Here is a 15585-nt window from a genome sequence, read left to right as displayed (position 1 = left end):
GAAGTTGATTGGAGGCAATCAGCCAGGCTCACCACAATTTCTAGTGCTATATTCTATGATTCTATATGCTTAGCTGAAGAATATGAGGAAGCTACATTTCCCATAGTGCCATCCAGAGTGGTGCCCCCTGAACAGATGTGAGTCCATGAGTCATTGGCTGGTAGTCCACAGCATGTTTCCAGGTGTAACAATTCCAAGAAAAGTTATAACCAGGGATACAGGTCACTGGCACATAAGACAAAAAATTACTAGCCCACCATATCAAATAGCCTCAAAAGCATTGGTATAAGGCATCCACACGGTTGGTGTTTTGGAAGTGACTTTCACAGCAACCAAAGACTGAAGGGGGGTGGGATTACAAGCAGGAGTTGCTTGCATTCTGTGGTAATATTATTCTTTATTGCTGAACAAGAGATTCTTCAAAATGTTTCCCAAGACTGTAGCCATAACCCAACAGTCAACTGCACCTACTACTGATATAGTGCACTTCTGGATAGTTGGTAGCAAGAGTACCAATTCCAAGGCCTATGGAAGCATCTATTGGGATATTATGGGAGTGAGCACTGTACTGTTTTCCTCTCTAGACTGATGTTCACATCTTTGTAGGTGAAGGTAAAACAAGCTTATATTGGGGGATAAATATTCTGAAATTACAAGGGGAGCATAATCTATATATGACAGGTATTTAAAGTAATTTAATTCTTTGTTTGATTCCACTGAAAACATTATCTCAGGAGGTAATGCTGAGTAAATAACAATAGTGTTGAGTTACTTTGTTCAGGGAAGCACTATCAGAGTGTCCTTTCCAACCCATATCAAAGGTGCTTCTATAAGTAATTTGAAAATAACTACATGGAAGTTGAAGGGATACTAATGCAGTAATGAGTGAGATTTTGCAAGACATATGAGAGTCAAAGCAGAAGAAATTTATAAGAATGTCCAAGAAGGCCTGAACAAATCTAATTTTACTCTTGTAGAAAAACAAGGAGAGAAGTACCTCATACTTAATTGCAAAAACAGTTTAAAATCAATGGATATACTGCCTTACCAAGATATAAAACTGGTATAAAATTATTCTTTAAAAAGTTCTAGTTTGGAAAATTCTGCTATATTCCACCTAGCATATATTTTCCATAATAAAAATCCATTAGCAAGCAATGGGGTTTACCCACCTCAAGGAAGAAGTTAACCAAGTATGGATCTTGTTTCAGCTTTGCACACACTGTGCAAAGAAAATGGATCTCTTCATTTTCTGTGGGTGTTGCCAGGACTTCACCACAAAGTCTGATTAATTTCTGTCAAAATTAATTAATAACAGTTAATGTACAGAAAATATAAAGCCAATAAAATGCAATAAGTATACTGTAGAATTTTGTTATCAACAAGAAAACTCAAACATTATACCAAATATTAATAGGCATTCAATTCTTTAAAAATGTCCTTTTAAAATCAATTGAGTACCTGCACAGGTCTGTGTACATTTATGTGTGGAAGCAAAGGTTGCTGTATTCTTCCCAGAAGTTTTGTATAAAAAGATAAAACTTGCTGTTTCATTCCAGGAGGGCACTAGAAAAAAGAGAAAAAATAAATATGGTATTTAAAAAGATGTGGAAACTGATAAAGAGAAAAATAACAAAGCATAGAAACATTAGTTTAATGACAAATACACAAAATATATTCAAATTGGATTAATTGTACATTAAAGGGAGCTGATATAAAACATAAGAACTAAATCAGGTGACCAGCTTCTTCAATGTTATATTATGCAGTTAATACATTTCAAACATGGACAAAGATTTAGAAATAACTGCAAATCTACATAAAGTATTGCCTAATATGGTTCCCTTAGTTGTACCACAAACTGTTGCTAACATTTCAAATTATTGAAAATTATTGACATGGTTATTCACATTGTATAATGTGCTATGTTTTGAACGGTTATATTTTATTGGTCTTCACCTGATCCATTGCAAATCATTTTGGGAACAAACTTGTACATACAAGTGGCATACAAATAAATTAAGAGCTATAATATGCATACAAGACTTGAAGTGCTATGCAGGAGAGGAACAGGGTTACCAAGGTAGGAAAGCTTAAAAGATTTTACCAAGAGAACAAGTGCTGTTAACGATAATTACAGAAATTCCTGTTTTGCCATGATTAGCTTTGTAAAGAACACCCAGTCTTTTTTTAAATATGCAATTGGGTTTATATTAATGAATTCCACATTTTGTAAAATAAAACAACACATAAATTGGTCAAACAATTAATATATAATAATCCAGATAAGTAAAGCCTAAGTGAACCTTTTTTTGTATCAGCTCAGTTACAGCAAACAATTAGAATTAGGTTCTTAAGTTATTAGTCTGGTCTGCAGGGGTGAGTCTGGGAGGCTCCATGCTATAATAGGATCATAACTTTAAGCCGGAGCAGACTGGCCAGGAAAGCTTTGACACCGCAGGCTCCCAAGACGCCCGGAGGTCACTCAGCCAACCAGACGTGGGTGACTTCAAGATGTTCCAGGGGCATGACATTTGATGCCTCACACCCAGAGTGGCTTGAAGCTGCCTTGGGGTTGCAGCAGGGCCGCCTAAGGTGACTATTTACCAGCCCAAATCGATTCTGTAGCTGCAAGCTCACCGAATGTTCCCTGGTTTCCCTACTTCTGTGTGTGACCCTCCTCCAACCATCTACTTCTGTTGTATGTGAAGTGACCTCCTCCTCCCCAGCAACTTCCTCTGTGTGTTTCCCGTCCAGGACCGTCTGGTCCGTTCTGGTCAGGAAAACCTCTTGCTCCCCATGATGCTGAAGTGTAGATACCTGGGCCTCCAGCTGCTGTACTTTCTCTTCTAAGAGGGCCACCAACTTGCACTTGGTGCAGGTGAAGTTCCCCATATCCCTAGGCAAGCTCATACTTTTCCCACTCCTGCTGTACAACATTCTTTGAAAATTTAACACTTTACATTCCTGTTTGTTGGATCCATGTCTATTGGGTCTTTCCATTCTTCCAAGTGAGATATAGAGGACTGTAATGTACCACCATCAATGTATGGAAACAGTTTTAATTGTCCTGCTATGAATGGAAGTGGATTAGAGTCAACCTGCTCTTAACATGCTTGCAGAAAAACCTAACAAAAGTCATAAGGCACACTATGCAGAGGAAAGGTCGTCAGATTTTCTGTTAATCCTATTTATTATGGTATTTATACCCCACTCTTCAGCCCTAAAGGCTATCAGAGTGGCTTACAATTATTATTTTTAATTAGACGGTTCTCTGCCCTCAGGTTTACAATCTAAAAAGACATGACACAAACGGAGAAGGGAATGGTGGTGCAGAAGGAGATCAGGTCCAGTGGTTCTTCTCTCCGTCTGAGACCTGGACCATGGCAGATGGACTGGAGGGAGGGCTCTTCTTCTTAAGGACAAGCCCAATGGCATTGGGCCTGTCTTTTCACTCCTTCCCAGGCCGGATGGAGACAGATGCCATAGAGGGACAGCACTGCTTCTTAAGGATAGGCCCAATTGTGTTGGGCCTGTCTTTTCACTCCCTCCCAGGCCGGATGGAGACAGATGCCATGGAGGGAGGGCTCTGCTTCTTAAGGATTGTGTTGTATTTCTATTACACCAGTCTACACAGAGCTTTCCAAAAATGTCATAGCAGTACAGCCACCTTCCTATTCACCAAGCCTTTATTCTGCATGTACCTTGAAAAGTGTGACAGTTAGATTGGTTGCATCTCCAGGTAACACCCATTCAAGTCAACCACAAACTGCTTATTACAGCAAAGGCTGGTCAAAACTAAGGGGCACACAATCTGAGACATTAAATACGACAGCATCTAAAAATCCTGAAATAATTTCTAACTCTTGTGCATTAAAACGTAGTACAATTTTGTCAACTGTTGGGAAAGATTTAAAAACTAGATGGATACAACAAATTCTATTGACCAGAGTACCAGTAATGTATAATGCAACACAACTCCCAGGACCCATACTTTTCAGGTCGTTACACACACCAATATCCATCAGCAGTAGCACTGAGTTAACACTTTTAACACAACATTTGTGTCCAATACAACAAAATACCATTTGTATGAGAAGGCCTAGGAAAAAAGGACTGAAAGAAACTACACAAATTAAACAAGCAAAATCATATCCAAATAAATTCAGAACCTGTAATACTTACATCAGCCTTGCCCAGAGTATACAAAGTCTCTAAGATCTTGTGATGTAGCAGATACTCCATGCAAGGCCCTGTTTCCCCAGACTCTCTTTCATTTTCTTCCTGAACTAAAATATCGAGCATCTGCTCCAGGTGAGATGGAATGTTGGTATCTGTCACAGGGGCTTTATCATCTATGGAAAGAGTCTCCATTAAAAATACAGCTTCCATTCTCAGTTAAATATTATACTGCCACTGTCAATCCACCTCTTATTTTTTTCTTATGTAACTGTGTTTAATTGCACTTGTAATCAGAAAAACAGAAAGGAACAAGAATATAGTTATTACTTTACCTAAGCTTTAAAACTGGTGTGCACACATGGCATTTCAATTCATATTAAAATGAACAAGGATGACTGTGAATTTCTGCTATACATTTTAAATAACTAGCACTAAAGCTATACAAAATGGATAGAAACAAGACGATTGAGCTTTTAATTATAGGGTGCCTATGCATTATTTACATTTGTACAGCCATTTTCATGTGTTAAATCACAGTGTAAAACATCAGTTAATTTATGTGAAAGGATTTTTTTTTTATTCTAGCCTTATACTGGCAGAAATTAATATAACTGTAGTCTATGTTGCATTCATTTATTTCCAGAAAACTGTATTTATTTTCAGGAGACTGTGAAAGCAAAGGTAATGTAATTTTGTATGATGAATCTGCAGGCAATTTTTACTGCCATGCTGAAAACATATAAATAATCCAGAGGCAAGCTAGCTATTCCCTCTTATGCAATCTCCACAAATAACTGTCATTTGACTGCAGAGGAACAAGGTCATAGGACAAATTGCAACATCTAAAGAGCTCAGATCTCTGTGTTAGTACCACTGAATGTATTTTAGAAGTAGCTACAAAGTGTTACCTGCAAGGCCCACCCACTACAGCCCTCTGAATTTTATTGTTTCCCAGAGCAACATTTTAAGTGACAACCAAGTATTCCCATTCATATACTTCAGATGTATATATGGATATTGATATGGAGAGTATAATCTAACTTTTCTCACCTGATGTTTCTATGTAGTAATGTGTAATAGCCTTCCAGTGGTAAACAAAATCTTCTTGTAATGGAAGAGATGGTGCAAGCTGGAAAAGGGTAATAGAGAACAGGCATAAGATAGTCCCCATAGTTTTTCTCCAAGTTATATGTTCAGCACACACAGGACATTAGTCAGACCCTCAATAGTACATAATACTGGAATTGTACTTATGGTTTAATGGAGAGAGAAGATCAGGCCTTCTCATGTATGCCATCCTGGTACCCCCAACCAACTAGAGAAATGCTTCCATTTCAAGCTATAGATCCTTTACTATCACAATTTGTATTGTTGTTAAAATGGGAATATAGAGAATGAAGAGTTCTTTTCCTAGCACATGGAGGGCCTATATGGGAAATGAAAGTCAGGTCTGGGTTCACTTTTGAATCCATAAAGAAACACAATATGGCAATGTCCATCTCTACACCAGCACTAGAGGCAGATTCCATGTGGACTGTGAGATTCTCATCTCAAAGTCAGCTTAATACTCTTGAAAGGTCTTATCTGCAAGAAGGCTATGCTCATGAATATCTGGCCAAAAGTACAAGTTGTTGAGATGTCTGATACACCAACATGGGCACTTTTGGCCCTAATCACTTCTGCATTGGTAATGGACACATAATCTTCACAAAAAATACTTCTGAGGGCAACCTGCAATTTACCTGTAATTGGCCTGCAGAAAATGAGGTGCCCTACTCTCTAGAAATTCCTAAAGAGGATATGTTTATGTAACTAGTATGTATACTTTGTATACTTGTTCTTCCTAAAATAGAGGTTTTTTCAACTGAAAAAGAGGGGAGTATGAAAGGAGTACTTGTATGGCTTCTCATGAGCTAACCCAGAAAAATGCTTGCATATTTTCTTAATTGTGTATCTTTGAAATTTCCTGTAGTAGAACAAGCTAACATTGTGAAGGTTACATGGTATATCTTGTTCCCTATGCTGTTGAGAGACTGGGGAATGGGTTATTTGGCAGGCACTAGAGAATGGTTTAACTTATTAGCAGCTCTGCATGACCAACTGATGCCTAGTCTATAGTTAAAATGTCTATCAAATCTGTTAACTTGATGGAATGTTCTCATCACAAGCACTTTGCAATACTGACTTGGCAATCTTAGCAAACTACTGAGGGCCCTTGGTATCCATTGGGGTTTCGTTCCAAGACCCCCTCCTTGGATACCAAAATCCATGGATGCTCAAGTCGCATTAAATACAATAGTATAGTAAAATGGTGTTCCTTATATTAAATGGCAAAAATCAAACTTTGCTTTTTGGAATAGTCAGTCAGTCAGACAAACAAACAGCTTCATTTATATACCATTTCATACTGAACTAGCAGTGTCTAAGCAGTTTACAACTGTAAGCTAATTGCCCCCAACAATCTGGTTACTCATTTTAGTGACCTCGGAAGGATGCAAGCCTGAGTCAAGCTTGCGCCCTTTTGCTGGTACTGAACTTGCAACCTTATGGTTTTGAGTGAGTGGCCACAGTACAGACTTTAACCACTGCGCCACCAGGGCTGACAGATAGAGACAGATTGAAGATTTTCAAGCTATGGATGGTTGAATCCATGGAGAAAGAATCTATAGATATGGAGAGCTGACTGTACTAGAATGCAAGGATGCTGATGTCAGGGCCCTGTTCTGTTCTGCCCTGCCAGGGTGTGGGACAGAAATACATTTCTTTCAATAAAGTTGGATCCTAACTTCACTAGGTCTGGTCTTTTCCTAGAGTTGCTGGGGAAGGAAATTCATGTCCATCGCCATGACTTTAGAATACTCTCCTCTCTTGGCAGATATTGGCTTCACTTTGATACCAAGTGAAAATTTACTGAAGTTGTGGCCTAGAGATCATGGAGTGATAAGATTGTGAAATTCTATTCCTGAACTTGTTTTATATTGTTTTAAACAATTTTAAAATGTTATAAACTTTTTAATTGTTTTAAAATGTTGAATACTTTTATGTTTTTAAAAAAGGATTGTTGTTCTGCTTTGCCTTGCAATCTCTGACTAGTGGTTGGGTCACAAACATTTTAATAAAGAAAGAAAATTTATGTCTATCCACAGTACAGAGAAAGAGTAACTAAAATACTGATAGATTAAAATACTCCAACTGGTTTGCTGAAGGGTTCTTCCATATTATGCAGAAATTTCCCATATAGAAATCTTACAGAAGTATTTGATTCTTGCAGGACGGCTCTTTATTCAATTAAGGAGATCTAAAGGGGCACTTTTGCAAATGTGATAGCACCGACATGGATGGGTCACATATGTAAATGTGTCTGTGTTCTTTGCTGGATCAATGAGTTGTATCCAAACAAGATCATGCAATCCTGATCCAACAGAGTTTTCCATCAGCAAGTCTTTCATCAGCAGAAGGAAAGCAGTTTTTCATTATCTCTTCTCGCATTCAACCTCATAGTATGTCCTATGCTATTCCAAGTGACTCCACAAACCACCAGAGCAGATTTGGGGTAAATCTAAGTGATTCACGGGGAGGAAGAATTACTGAAAAAAATCATACAAACCCCCCCCCCCATTTTGTTGATAAAATCTTTGCTGGGTTAAAGAACATGTATATCAATAGGGTTACATCAACTGACTACAACCCATTAGCATTCTGATCATTCCTAAACTGCTACAGTGCAAAGCTTTTTACTAAATTGGCAATTAAATTATACTGCTAAGTAACACTGAAGAAATAAATATAAAAGAATAACATTTTATAGGTCCAGCTTGTTTGTAGTTTGTTCCTGGGTCACTACTACTAATGTTACTATTAAAATAAACCAATTTGTGACTGGTTAGGTGCTCAACCTCCCTCCACTTTGAAAATGAAGAGCTTCTTCTGTGAGCTTTTCAGGCCACAAATTGCACAGGAAGGGTCAACAAATGGGCAATATTAAAAACTGACCTGTGATGGATGCACTTTTGCTCTTGGCTTTTATTCAGTTCTCATAACTTTTGAAACTAATTTGGGGGTCATAAAATGTATCAGGTTGCTAGTTCCATTTCTCCTGAAAGTAATAATTCACCTACATAGTCAGCAGCAGATTTTCTTGACCCTGACCTTCTCAAACAATGCAACCTTCAACAGACTGGCAGCTCTTTAAGTCTCCCAGTTTCCCTCTGTTAAAGATTTTTTGTCTTTACCAACAGCATGCTAAACAAAGCTGAACAGCTGTAGTATCTGTCAAATTCCTCTGTATCCCAGAGCTGCTTAAAATTCAAAATTCCCTTTTTAGTAGTCAGAAAAATAATTCTTGGTCATTTCCTTCAGCTTTCTAACAAAACACATGCATTCTCAGCATTGTCAGAACACAGTGTGCAGATCTGTGTAGGCCTACCACCCCAAAAGTAAGGGGAAAACTGTTTTTTAAAAACAAAGAAGTTTAGAGCCAACCAACTAGCAAGGCCATTTGATATTGGTATTTTCAATGTTTTAGAAATGGAAAGTTTAATTTGTTCCCTCAAGAGGCATCCCAATTTCTTGATCCCTTTGTGAGATTGGAACCTCAGAAGGTTGAGCCAAAATATATATCATTTGGGGAAGCACTTTTCCCCCTTAAAGACAAGAGATCTACCCTATAGCACAACATGTGTCAATAGACCCTAGAGTTCCAATGAGCAAAGATCATCAATACAGTAACACCATTACCAATACTCAATAATGATCAAGCTACAAAAGAGCTGTCATTAATTGTATATTATGTTAGTTGACTAATCCATTGATTCAATCTGAATGCAGATACGTGTTCAAAAGACAGGACTACCAAAAAGGAATATACTTATTTTTGTTAATGTGCACATGTATAGAACTGACATCTTCTTGTAGAATGCCTCCTCTAAGATGGTGCCTGCCATTCATGGTTTTGTCAATTATTGTATTGGAATAAATAACTGCTTAAAAATTAACAGTATCTGTTTTTGGCTGCCAAATCCTTTCAGCTCCAAGCGTTCCTCACCCCTGGCTATGACTGCTGGCAGTTTTACCCCACTAATATCTGGAGGACCACACTTTGTCATCCTTGATATACAAAGTTACTGGGGGGATCATCACTATGGACGTGGTACTTACTTTTGAGTACACATCCTATTAGTTAAGGGGAAGATATTTAACAGATCCATTCATCCAAGTGCTTAATCTGCTGAATAATCTAATAAAAATCCACTTGAAAGGTTAGATCCTTCCCTTAGTTCTAATATTATTTTTAACACTATCTATTTCTGCTGACATTTTTCACAGTATTTTACAAAACAGTACGACAGCAGGTCTTCACTTCTAGTATTATCGCAGACAGGCTGCCATTTCTAATAAATATGACGTCTGCCTGATTTGATATCATGTGTCAACATCTGGCATTCCTGAATATGGAGTTAAGTGACAGTACCAGATCTTGACTTCAACATTAGGAGTGACTTGCAGAAAGAACTGAGATCTGGATAGCAAAGCCTGCAGGAATTTATACATACATACATCAACATTTAAATGCCTGCACAAACATTGTTGTAAGAATCTTTGAAATGTATCTCTGAAGAGGTCTTTTGCTTTATGCACAGCTAAGCCCATTGATTTTGATGCCTAAGGGTTGGCTATAACTCTTTCCTTTTAACCTATTTGTAGCTTCTAATCACATCTCTAACAAAGTTAAGAGATGTGATTAGTGTTCATGATCTGGAAGAAATATAATGTGGACATGTATTTAGCAAAGTGTACCATTGCACATATTCAATTTCTGAGAACACAATATCCAGTACAGACTATTTGTAATCAATCCCATTGAACTCTAGTAGTCCTTTCATAGGTCAAGCTGCAGCAAGAATATTTCAGTAGTGAACAATAGAAAAACACACAAAATTCAATGATACTATCTTTCCTTTATGATACTACTGTTTTAATAAGAGAGTGTTTCATACATTTTGGCCTGCTTTATAGTTATTCCTAACTTCATTTTTTAAAAATTATAAATGAGACAAAAAGTGTTGGAGGTAGAGACTTCATCTACTATAGTGCCTTGATTGTTTAATGATGCTGATAAAACTACACAATGCTATTAGAGTCAAAGCTAGACAAACCTTTCTCATTTCCTATCATGTGTTCAGCTTTGAGACTCAACTTTATGTTGATCAACAATAATGTTGAACAGGACACTGAAGTGCTGCCTGCTTTTGAGCTTTACTGGCATTTTACTGTGCACTATCCAGAATTAAGAGAACCACTGTGGTGTAGTGGTTTGAGTGTTAGACCAGGACTCCCATCAGCCAGGGTTTGAGTCTTTGCTCAGCTGTGGAAATTCAATGGGTTGCTCAAAAGCAATCTCTTAGCCTCAGAGAAAAGTAACAGCAAAGCTCCTCTGAATACATATTGCTAAGAAGAAGCTATGACAGGGTTGCCAGAAGTCGGAGTCAACTTGAATGGACATATTAACAATAATAGTAATAATCTAGAATTATATGTGAAATTAGTACACAATTTTAAGTACACTGTACACAAATGGAATTAAATACAAAGAAACCGTGACAAGAATAGATAAATAATGGATTAAAATATGTTGCAAATGTACTTAATGTGAACCAGCTAGTAAATAATAATAATAGTTTTAAAAACTTTTTCTTAAGTGAAATAATGAAATGAAGTAACTAAGAAAAATATCTAGCCAGTATATTCTGACCCATTCTAAGTAGTGCTGTAGTTAATCCCAACAATATAATTTATGTATTTGCCCAAGCATATATGAAGATATTTATATGAACATATAAAAAGCAAGCATATATCTATAAAGTAAGCATACTTTTAAGAGCAATACATGAAACTGTCCACTGGAATTCTGAATCAGGTATATTAAGGTGTTAACATGGTGAAAGTCTATACAAATTAAGTTTTTACAATGTTTTATTTAATGAAAAGCTTCACTCTATAAACTTATTTCTGGGATCACAGGTTTGTTCTGTACTGAGTGAGGCATGCAAATTTACAGGGAAAATGAAAAGCTTGAAGACTGCACTTTAAAGTTATCTTATTCAAGGAACTATTAAAGCAAATTAAAGGGCAATGCAACTGCTAAAAAACGAGGCCTACTTTACACAGACCTATAATCAACCTTTGGAATTCTTTGCCACAGGTCACAGAATCAGTTGGGATCACCTAGCTAACCTACGGAAGGTGAAAGAATAATTACAATGAACTTTTGCCGAGAATAAAAAGTGCTGATATCTGAGGTGTATCAAACTATCTCATTATAAACGCATAAACTGTTGACAGGTTTTGATGGCTCTCAGATATTACTAGTTTGCTGCCTAAATGGCACAATTATCATAATGCAACGCTGTCAGATGATGAAATGTCAACTTGCACCCAAAGGCATCTAATATGAGGGATGGTAGATGGCCCTCACTTTGGGACACTACAGTGGGAACACTCCCCCACAGTGGAAATGCTTCTCTAATGTGTGCATATCTTTTGGTGTGGGAAAAGACTCTGCGTATATTTATAGATGTGTATAAAGCTCTTGAATCTGAGAGCAGGCTTAGGCCCACTTAAACAACCAAGTCCTCCTTTGCATGAAGGATATCTACATAGGTACATTAATATGTTTCTACACAATGTTCCTATTCTTATCAAATGTGTGACTGGTGAAAAACCATTTCTGCCACAGATAAGATGCCATGGCCATGGAATTTATTACTGGCAAATGCTGCTTTCTTTCAGAGAGTGGGGTGCCATGTGTATCTTTCTTTACACGTGTGTCCTTCCTCAAATACTTATGTGTTTATCACACACAGATCTCAGCCCTGCAGTTCTCACTGCTCTTGAAATGTGTGGCTTACCTAACTACAAGATCAGTTGCTGCTGTGTGCCTTCAAGTAGTTTCTGACTTAAAGGCGACCCTAAGGCAAACATATCATGGGCTATTCTTGGCAAGACATGTTCAGAGGCTGAGAGAATGTGACTTGCCCAAAGTCACCCAGTGGGTTTCCATGGTCAAGGTGGGATTTGAACCCTGGTCTCCAAAGTAGGCTCTCCCCAAGAGTAGTTATCCCCTATTAAAAACCCATGTCAGCTCAGAAGTAGAGGACCAGCATGGTGTAGTAGTTTGAGCATGGACTAGGACACTGGGAGATCAGGAATCAAATCCCAACTCAGCCATTAGTTGACTCTGGGCAAATTACAATATCCTAGCCTCAGAGGATGGTGATGGCAAACCCTCTCTGGAGAAACCTGCTAAGAAAATTCAATGATAGGGCCACCATAAGTCAGAAACGACTTAAAGGCACACAACAACAACAACAACAACAACAACACTTGAAGTAAGTCCTATTGATTTTGATGAAGTTTAGGCTACTGACACACTACAGAATTAATACAGTTGGACACCGCTTTAACTGTCTTGGCTCCATCCTATGGAATCCTGGGATTTATAGACTGGTACAAGAGCTCTCTGACAAACACTAAATATCCCATTGGATCACTGCCTTCCATCACCATCCTGCCAGGAGGGCATAACACAGTATACAGTTATAGCACTATGATAGTGCTTCAACTGTCATGGTGGCATCCTATGATATCCTTGGGGTTTGTAGTGTGGTGAGGCGCTAGAGAAACGGTTCGCAAATTCTGGGCCTCCGGGTGTTTTGGACTCGGCCATCTTGGCCAATGGTCTGGGACTCTGGGAACTCAAGTCCCAAAACCTGGAAGACCTGAGTTCGGTTGTCACTGTACTTAGAGCCTTCTGCCTGAGAATTTTAAATATGCCTCCCCAAAATGGAAATCCCAGGAGGCTGCCATGGTAGCTGAAGCAGAAGAGTGTGAAAAGGTCCCAGATTTCCAGGCAAGGCAATTGTCAGCCAGTTTTATCCATACTTTTCAAAGTCCCACTGCTCAGGTAGTAGTCTTTCCAATGCGGGACAACCTCTGACCTAAGGAAGCCTATATGAAAACAAGAGTTCCCCTTTTGCACTCTGAGAGTCTTCTCTCTTAGGCAAAATGCAGAGTTGAAGGCTCAAAAAGCAAACATTTCTTGTAGGGGCTGATTTGTTATGGTCTGTAAGGCAATTTCTTTAGAACCAGAAGAAAAGGTTCCCCAGAGACACCTCCCCTAATTGTCCTTTCGGCAGCAAGCAGACATACATAATGCATTTGCTGTTCCATGCCTTCAAGACATTTTTGACTTATGGCAACCCTAAGGAGACCCTATCATGGGGTTTTCTTGGCAAGTTTCTCCGGAGGGGTTTTGCCATTGCCATCTTCTGAAGCTGAGAGCATGACTTGCCCAAGGTTTCCACGAACTGAGACAGAATTTGAAACCTAGTCTCCAGAGTGATAATCCAATACTCAAACATCACGCTGGCTCACACATGTGCACACAAACACTTGTTGTTGTGTGCCTTCAAGTCACTTCCAACTTATGGCAACCCTAAGTTAAACCTAACATGGGGTTTTCTTGGCAGGTTTCTTCAGAGGGGGTTTGCCACTGCCATCCTCTGAGGCTGAGAGAGTGTGACTTGCCCAGGGTCAGCCAGTGGGCTTCATGGCCAAGCGGGAACACAAACCCTGTTCTCCAGAGTCAACATTAAATGCTCAAATCACACCATACTGGCTCTCATACACACACACACCCATATATATATATATATACATACATATACATATATATACAAACATATCCACCTATATAGATATAGATTGTGTGTGTAGAGTATACATATGTATATATATATACACACATGTCTATTATCTATCTAATATATATATATATATATATATATAGAAAAGGCTACCCCTGAACATATTTTCTTTCGTAAACCCTGCCTAAGAATGACTTTCAATACACACACATATATGTTTAATATACACACACACACACATATATATATATATATAGAGAGAGAGAGAGAGAGAGAGAGAGAGAGCGCTGCCCCCTCCCTCCCTCCCCTTCTAGGCCCGAGAGGATCCCCGGCCTCGCGTGAATGGCGCTGCCGCCGGCGCCCTTACCGCCTCGACGGCGTGCTGGAGGATGGAGGTGAACTTGGAGAACATCCTGTCCCTGGACTGGGCCAGCCGTTGCCGGGAGGACCTCGAGAGCTCCTCGATCCGCCTCCGCCTCCGCTCCAGGGTGAGGGCTGCATGCGGGGCTCCGAGGAGGCTGAGCGAGCGGGGAGGAAGGGCCGGAGGCAGCCAGGAAGGAAGGAAGGGACACCGTGGCACTGGCCACCGCCGACGCCGCCGGGCCTCGCTCCCGCCTCCTCCGCCTCCTCCGCCAAGGACCTCCCCGCCCGGCAGCCGCCCTCAGAGGCTCAGCCTCAGCAGCCAGGCCTGGGCTTCATCTGGCGCTTGTCTGTGGCTGTTGTGTTCCCCCAGACTCTGCCCTTTCAGAGATTGTGGACTTCCGCTCCCAGGAGCCTCGGCCATGTTGGCCAATGGCGTGGGATTCTGGGAGTTGAAGTCCAGGAGCCCTTCAAGAGCAGTTTAATGGAAACCCAATGTTTTGTGCTTTATTCAAGTCTTATGGCGACCCTCACAGGGCCCTCTTGGCAAGATTTGTTCAAGGGAGGTCTGAGGCTGAGAGAGTGTGCTTGCCCAAGGTCATCCAGTGGACCTCTCTGCCTTGTTGTTGTTGTTGTTGTTGTTGTTGTGTGCCTCCAAGTCATTTTTAGTATATGGCAACCCTAAAGTAAACCCTCTGATAGATAGATAGATAGATAGATAGATAGATAGATAGATAGATAGATAGATAGATAGATAGGACTGCTATATATCAACTGGCAATTTGAACACACACACACACACATCTTCCCAGTATATTGTTGAGATTGCCATGATGCCAGTGATAATTTACTTGTAATTTAGATTTCCATAGTTCGCAGAGATCATAATTCACCTCAGGTTACCCAGTGGACCTCTCCAACAGCAGCCCCTAAACCTCTCAGTCCTCCTTTACTAGTCCATGTCCTACATTTCAAGCTTCTGAGAAATCCCAAAATAGCCGCCATTTTGCATGTGACTGAGAAGAGTTCTGTACATATATATTGCAAGCCAACAAGGCCTTTTAAGGTAGATAGGCTTATCAGAAAAATATGGTTCGGTACATAATAAAATGCAGTACTGTCTATGCAATATACCTGTAAATAAACCACATGGAATGAATTTATACTTTATATGAGTGTTTTTAGCTTTTATTTGGTAGGTCCCTCCATTTTTATTGAGTGTCCTCCATTTTGTGGTGCCTTATCCTCCTTTGTGGTTATGATGCAGTATCTGGCCACCTTGTCGCAGCCAGACAAGCAGACAGAAGGAGCAGACTGAGTGTGTTGTTGTTGCTGTGGT

At 39.5% G+C, this 15585-nt stretch overlaps 1 protein-coding gene across 2 annotated transcripts in view; it reads right to left on the bottom strand.

The window, feature by feature from the left end:
• FHIP2A (FHF complex subunit HOOK interacting protein 2A) overlaps positions 1-14526 on the bottom strand; it is a 45095-nt gene extending 30569 nt beyond the window's left edge. The window contains exons 1-5 of one of the 2 annotated variants that reach the window (XM_089509981.1): positions 14254-14526; positions 5233-5311; positions 4186-4355; positions 1462-1566; positions 1173-1295 (exon numbers count right to left, since the gene is read on the bottom strand). In XM_089509981.1, coding sequence (XP_089366107.1) covers positions 1173-1295; positions 1462-1566; positions 4186-4355; positions 5233-5311; positions 14254-14298 — 522 coding nt within the window. In that variant the 5' untranslated portion in view covers positions 14299-14526. The remainder of the gene's footprint in view (positions 1-1172; positions 1296-1461; positions 1567-4185; positions 4356-5232; positions 5312-14253) is intronic. The other variant, XM_089509980.1, reaches the window with a different exon arrangement.
• Positions 14527-15585: the final 1059 nt, after the last annotated feature.

Source organism: Sceloporus occidentalis, unplaced genomic scaffold (genome assembly GCF_023333645.1).
Source record: "Sceloporus occidentalis isolate IW3139 unplaced genomic scaffold, rSceOcc1.0.p SCAF_2, whole genome shotgun sequence".
In the NCBI taxonomy this organism is placed as follows: Eukaryota; Metazoa; Chordata; class Lepidosauria; order Squamata; family Phrynosomatidae; genus Sceloporus; species Sceloporus occidentalis.
The sequence above is the reverse complement of the archived record's forward strand: the minus strand, read 5'-3'. Positions and strand labels throughout refer to the sequence as shown.